General features: G+C 39.3%; 1 protein-coding gene across 1 annotated transcript in view; it reads right to left on the bottom strand.

Moving 5' to 3' along the window:
- Positions 1 to 5039: 5039 nt before the first annotated feature.
- Positions 5040 to 7500, bottom strand: part of LOC137977215 (interaptin-like) — a 4044-nt gene continuing 1583 nt past the window's right edge. The window contains exon 1 of the mRNA XM_068824477.1: positions 5040 to 7500. This exon is cut by the window's right edge and continues 1583 nt beyond it. Within this exon, the coding sequence (XP_068680578.1) occupies positions 5040 to 7500 (2461 nt within the window).

Genomic DNA, 7500 nt, shown 5'->3' with positions numbered 1-7500 from the left:
TTAATTATATCAAGTTCCACATAGACAAGAATGTACTATGTAGAATCTCCTATGTGTAGGATGTGTGGACAGAGAGGATAAAGTGTAAACCATCTAGCAAGTGAGTGCAACTGTGCGGAAAGGTAGAACTTGAGCAGACCGATAAGTGGTACAAACACACCCCAGAGCGAATGTTGGAAAACGAAGGTTTCAAAGTTCTGTGGGATTTTAATGTACAGTGTGACAGGATAGTTGAAGCTCGAAGACCGGACATTGTCTTTGTTAATAAGCAAGCAAAGGAGGCCATGATCATTGACGTCGCCATTCCAGGGGATGCGCGAGTAAAAGACAAAGAACTGGAGAAAATAGAGAAGTACCAACTTCTTAGGGAAGAAATAAGAAAGTTATGGAAGCTGAAGAAAGATGGAAGCTGAAGAAAGTAACTGCAGTGCCAGTTGTGATCGGAGCATTAGCGGCTGTATCTGATAAGTTTGAAAAACACATCGAAAAGCTTGGCACCACAATCAGACTTAAAGTGATCCAGAAAACTGCTCTCTTTTGGGAACGGCTAGACTCCTAACGAACGTTTTGTCCCTTTAGGGAATCAGGAGAGGACCCCTTTTGGGAACTTTAGGAACTTGTTGTTACTCGCTCTCAAGAGAAACAATTGACCAGGCCAGGAGCACCTTTTAGGCCTGTGATGTTACATCGCAATAATAATAATAATAATAATAATAATAATAATAATAATAATAATAATAATAATAATAATAATAATAATAATATAATAGCAGGGTGCAGTGCAATCGTTCAATCACAGTATCTGGCGAGGCACAATAAGGTCCTCAAACTCTTGTTCTTTGAGATGCTAAGATCCCTGGACCTCGTCTCGACTATAGCTCCTTGGTACTCCCAAGCTCAACCAAAGCCGAAGTACGAAAATGATCTGGCAGTGGCATATTGGGACGTCCCCTTTAATGCGAATACCACACACGTCAAGGCAAACAGAATCGATGCAACTATCATCGACAAGAAGAGAAAGGAAGTTAAGCTGTTGGAAATGAGCTGCCCTTGGGTAGAAAATAGAGAGGAGAAGGCTACGGAGAAAACCAACAAGTAAAGTCCACTCCGCTGAGAATTACAGTAAAGATATCCTGACTACCAAGTGATGCACCATAGCATCATCATTGAGGTCCTTGGAGGATACTCCTTAGACCTAACCAACACTTGGAGATAGATATAGATCAGTCGTAGCACAGATGCAGAAATCTGTACTTACAAGCTCTTTGCATATCGCCCGCTCGTTTAAAGTTTTAACGTGCTAGGAAGCTGCCTCATTTATAGATTAAATTATCAGGCAATATATTAGTGCAAGTTTTTTAAATAAATAAATAAATAAATTAATTAATTAATTAATGTTTCTCTAGGAATACAACGTTTAGGACGTTTTATGAGCTAGCATCAGGTTTAGTAATATCTGAAGTTGTTTGTTTAGCACGTATGAGTTTTAGTTATTTCTTAAGTTTTTTGATTAGCATGTATGGCTTAGGGTGCGTTCGATTGACCCTATTCCGTAATACGAATACGTGGAGTGATAATTTAAAACGTTATATCTGACATTTTGAAGCAACAAGGATAATAAAGATATGTTTAAAATAGCAATTTAACAGTTGTTTGACAATTTTAATGTGAATCTCCGTAAAAACGAAGGATTTCAAACTTTTATTCCATGTATTCCTATCCCGGAATACGGTCAATCAAACGCATCCTACGCAGCCTAAGGGTGCGTTCGATTGACCCTATTCCGGAATAAGAATACGTAGAGTGATGATTTAAAACTGTATGTTTGGCGTTTTGAAGCAACAAGAATAATAAAGATATGTTTAAAATAGCATTTTAGCGGGTGTTTGACGATTTTAACGTGAATCTCCGTAAAAGCAAAGGATTTCTTTGAGAAATCTAAATCGCTGATCGGCATTCCGCTATTATTCACATTCCATGGCTTTTAAAATTAAAGATTCCAACTGTCTAAAACCACCAGATGACACAATGATGAAGTTCTTAAAAGGCTTTACCGTTTAGCTCACTTGTAGGACATTCCCTTAGCCAGCCTGTACCAGACACAATTTCGGCCGGGAACAGTCTGCAGCATCGATGCGCAGATAGCTATAAACAATTGTTATTATATACTCAACATAACAGAGTATCGCGTTTCTGATTGCTCAATGACGAATGCATAAATAGGTTATAGAGCGCTTTCACTCACGTAACAAAAATAAATGCAAATTTGATGAAACAAAAGAAACCATTTGCATGCAATAGAGTTCAATTCCCAGAGCATTAGTTTGGAACACCAACATGGCCGCCGTTTCTTTGTTTTGGAACACCAACATTGCTGCCGTGACGTCATGTGAAAACGCTCTATAGAGTGCAATAGAAATTATCAGTCGCTATGGAAACAGAGCGATGGAATAATTTTATTGAGTATATAATAAAAAAATCTTATGAACTCGCATTTCGTGATTTATGGTCAATCGTGATGTTTTGAAAATCCTCGCGCTCATAGCTCGTACAACATCATTTGTGCCCATAAATCACGATATGAACGCGCGTTCATACGAGGGGTGTTAAGGACTTGAGGTAACACAAACGCAAACGTACAAACAATTTAAGCAAGCAATGGACAATTTGAGCATCTGGAAAACCTCCAGTTTAATTGGTATTTGCGAGTGCAAGAAGCTCTTTTCTTCTCATTCTGAGGGAAAACTATATTCCAAATTGGACATCGCTGTAGCACCGGACACGATACAAGTGAATACCAATGTAAGCTATTGGGATTCTTACTTGACTAATTCCAGCTCAGCTTGTTTCGCTGTAGTTTCAACATCAAGTTTGCTCTTCAGCTGAAGTGAAAATGATCTATACCAATTAATCAACTCTATCTAAGTGTCACTGTTTTAAGCTAATACAAGCTACTTGGACACTGAAAACCAGTATCCCTCACCTCTTTACAACCTCTAATTTCGTTGGAATGATATAAGATGCATCTCTATAGGCCATTTTTGAAATATCAAATATTCAGCTTGATAGTGAGGCAGTGAGGACAAAAACAACAGAAACACGTTGGAATGAATCTGGAAAAAAACTTGCATATCATCCACTTTCCTTTGTCTTTGTCCTCTAAAGCTCTTTTTCAAGCTGAATTTTAATATATCGAAAAAGGCCTATTGTGTTTAGGACGAGATTCCATTGTTTTGACTGTATATTTTCCGTGCGGTTTTGGCTAAAATGGATGACTCAAAAGTACCTTCTTGAGCCCACGGTGCACCAAACCCAAGAGACCATGTTGTCACTTGCAGCGACTGCTGACCGGAAGAAGGTCCTGTCAGGTCATTCCTTTTAACCGTCACCTTTCCGTGCTTATGAGGGACCTTAAACCTATTGTAAGTGGCGTTCTCGTAGCTACCTATTGTTTTTCGAACCAATCACGACAGCTGTTGTGAGAGCTGCTTCCTGAAAACTTGTTTAAATTCAATATATTGACTGAAAAAAAAAAACAAACAAAAAGGCAAAAATGCTCACTAAACACAAAATTTATACGCTTTATGCGTAGTTTAAGTAGGTTGGGAGTGCTTGCCAAGGGAAAACGGAAACCACGCGTCATCTGGCCAAAAATTGCTAAAAATTTAGTCGTGCGGACCGTTCTGTACAATTCTCGGACTGAACTGCAAATTTGGGCGGCATAAAAAAAGGCAATAAAGTGAGCACGCTGTATTGACTAGTACTACATGCAAGTTTGCGCAGTTCATGGTTTTGTACTATTTTGACGCACGCTCTATTCCATAGACTATTTTCCCAATCCCATAACGCAGTCCTTTTTGAGTTTTTTTTTACATAAAAATAATGAAAGTTAATTACTCTTGGGACTGTATTATGCTTCAGTGAACTGGATAGCCATTGCGTTAATGCAAATAACCCCTAAAATAAACTGTATTATGGGATTTGCGAAAATAGAGAACGCACGTTTCTTTCTAAAATCCCGCGCACTTTCTCATCAGATTTTCTAGGTCCATAATGGCATGCACAGTCACAAAGACACCTAATAAGACATATTTTTTACTGACTGGAAAGATACCTTAGCGTTGACGGACTGCAAATCTCGGACCTCTTTTGTCAGAGTGTTCTTTTCCTCTATCTGACCTTTCAATTGCCATTTCGTTGTCTTTAAGGAATCTTTCGTCTTAAGTAGAGACCCTATCAGAATAAGACGTTTTAATTCAAATTACAGGTCCTTTAGCGCTCAGTGGTACATACAGTGGGAATAACACTATTCTGAAAATGTAACAGCAGAGTTTTTCAGATGATACCAACATGGCATTCGGCAATGGTTCAGGAAGCGCCGATGAACCAGACCACAGAGAAAACAACAAGCTTTTATCCCTTATCGAACGCCAGCATTTCAAATAGTCGATTCGATATATTGAAACTCTCTTTAGGTTTAATGCACATTTTTCGAAAGTGCTTAGGTACGGAAAAGCAAAACACGTCCTCCACTCATTAGACAGCCGTGGGCTAGCTCACCTGTTGCAGCACCGGACTACCGAGTAGGAGGTCGAGGGCTTGAATTATACAACAGGTCCACTATCTAAATCCAAGAGAAAATGAGAGGACAGAGAAGGAGGCTCCCGGTCCAGCCCTTGAGATATGTCATGTCCACGAAAGTTATTTTTAGACGAGCGGAAGTCTTCCGAGACGTTCGCATGCAGGTCAACCTCGGTCCGATGTTTGAAAGAACAAATATATTCATCAGCCTTCCACGCGCGCCATCATTTTCTCTTTTCACTAAGAACCTGAGAGCGAGGCAAGACTGCATGCGGACGTCTCAGAAGACAGACTTCCGCTATAACAAAGACTTCCGCTCGTCTAAAAATAACTTTCGTGGACATAACATATCCCGGCCAACGCCTTGAGCCTCCCTCTCTGTCCCCTCATTTCTCTTGATGGTGCAGAAATGCTAAGCTACAATCATATCATGACAAATTTCACTACGTGCATTGGATTTAAATATAAATATGGCAATGAATGCCTCTTTCACCTTGAGTGGTCCTTAACTTCACTGGATACATATCCATATCTTTCAGGGCAGCCTCCAAAATCGATTTATCTTTGCTTAGCGACTCGATTTCTGCACACATCTCTCTTTCCTTCTTTAACAGATCCACTACACACTTCTTGTCAGCATCCAGTTTTCTTTGACATCTGCTAAGTTGCGATTTGAGCGCTTCATTGTCTTGTTTTAGTCGGCAGATTACGTTTTCTGCACTATTCAGAGTTTTCTCCTTTCCAGACAACACATTTTCCAATTTCTGTTTCATGTTGGAAGCAGAGTTTCTAAACTCTTCAAAAGTTTTCAGAAGATTATCTCTCTCGTCCACCGCGCGAGCTAAATTGTTCTCCAAACCTTCAGTCGCGTAATGTAAACGATTGTTTTCCTTTTCTGCAGCTACCAGTGATTTTCCAGCTCCACGCAAGCTTTCATCCTTCTCCAACACAGAGATTCTCAGGCTTTCGACTTCCTTCATTAAAAACTCTTTTGATACTTCAGCGGATTTAAGAGCGGAGTTGAGATCTACAATCTGAGCAGACCTCTGCTCTAATTCTTTATCTAGAGAAGAACGTTTTCTTTGGAAGATTGCATTTTCGTTTTCCAAATCTTTAACAAGGGCGTTCATATTAGTTTTAGTATTTTCTTCGGCTTGCCTCGCCATTCCCAGCTCACTCAACAAGCTTTCCTTTTCTTTGTTTGCCATGAGAAGAATATCTTCTTGCTTGTCTAGTTCGTTGTGTAAATGATCTATTTTTTCATTTAATTGACGTGACTCTTCCACCCACGATGTTTTGAGATTTTCGTATTCAGAGTGAAGCTCGTCATTCTGGGACTTTGCATCTTCAAGCTTTGAGACAAGAGCCCTAACATTCAATTCTTTCTCTTTAAGACTTGCTATAAGATCTTGAACAGCACCTTTCAGGTCTCCTTCTCTCTTTAAAGCTCCTTCAATCTCTTTTCTTTGCACACTTACAGTCTCTTGTAGTTCTGTAACCATCTTATCAAGCTGAACCTGATTGAGTCTAATTTCTTCCAGAAGCAAAGAACGTTCCTCAGATTCGGCCTTTTTGCTTTCGTAGTCCCTCTTCAAATTAATTATTTCTGTATCTTTTTCATTTAACTTCATTTGCAATGTAGCCACATTTTCTTCAAGCATTTCTTGTTTCTTGGCCGTTTCGAAATCGTTCTTTTTCAGGATCTTGATCTTGTGCAGCAAAACTGCAACTCTTCCATCTTTCTCATCGGCAGTTTGCTTCTGTTTCTCTATATCTTGAAGTAACCTTTCTTTTTCTTCCATTACACAAACTCTTTCATACTCCGCTGATTCAAGCATTCCTTGAATTTCCTGAAAATTTTCTCGTAGACTTGAAAATTCGTTGTGTATTTCTGTAAGCTTTCTTTCAGATTCCTCAAGCTTCTCTGTCAATTCACTGAGATTTTGCTCCTTCTGCTCGAGTTCGACGTTTTGGTACGACAATTTCTCCTGAAATTCCTGGACTTTGGTTCGCTCATTTCTCAAAAGTACCTCACACTTTTCTATTTCCTCTTCCTTCGACCTCTGCTTTTTTTCAAAGTCTGCTGCGGCTTTGGCCATATTTCCTTCCATCTTCTCCAATTCTTTTCTTCGATTATCTAAATCTTTTTTAACTTCGAACATGTTGTTTTCAAGCGCTCTGCACTCATCCTGTACAATTCCCAAGTCGCGGTTAAGTTTGGCTTCATTCTCGCCAGATTCTTGGATGAAGGAGGCCAAATTTACTCTCAAATCTTCAGCATCTTTAGTTGAGTTTTCCAGTTCCTTCTCTAAGGCGGAAATCTTTTCGTGTTTAATTTGAAGATTCTGGCTGTACTTAAAAGCGTTTTCTTGAATGATCTTTTTCAGCTTTTCCGCAACGTCTTCTCGCTGTTTAAATCCGTTTTCTGTTGACTGTAGAATGTTTTTGATTTCGGCAGCACAATTATCTTCTAGTTGGTGCAGTCGACCCTGTAGGTCTTCGATTTCTTTTTCAGCGGTCGTCAGCATCTCGTTTTTCCTTCTTAAATTACTCTCCAATTGCAAGATGTTCTCCATTTTTGAAGCCAGGCTTTTCTCTAGTGATTTCTTCACGGAACGATATTCAGCAGTCGTTTCCTCCAGCAGTTTTTGGAGTTTATTAATTTCAGCATCTTTCCACCCAAATCTTTCCTCAATGGATCTCTTCACATCAATAACAAGATCATCTTTTGCTTTTATAGCTTCCCGCCAAATTTTATCGCGCCTATCTATTTCAAATTTTTGATCAGTGTTCGTTTTTTCCAATTTTTGTCGCAGTTCCTCGAGTTCTTGTTCTTTTATAGTTACAGCATGTTTGAAAGACCTTTCCACTGCCTCTTTTTCATTCTTTTCTCGCACATGTTTCTCGTTTAAAAGTTCC

Source organism: Montipora foliosa, chromosome 11, assembly GCF_036669935.1.
Source record: "Montipora foliosa isolate CH-2021 chromosome 11, ASM3666993v2, whole genome shotgun sequence".
In the NCBI taxonomy this organism is placed as follows: domain Eukaryota; kingdom Metazoa; phylum Cnidaria; class Anthozoa; order Scleractinia; family Acroporidae; genus Montipora; species Montipora foliosa.
This window is presented reverse-complemented; position numbering and strand designations above follow the sequence as displayed.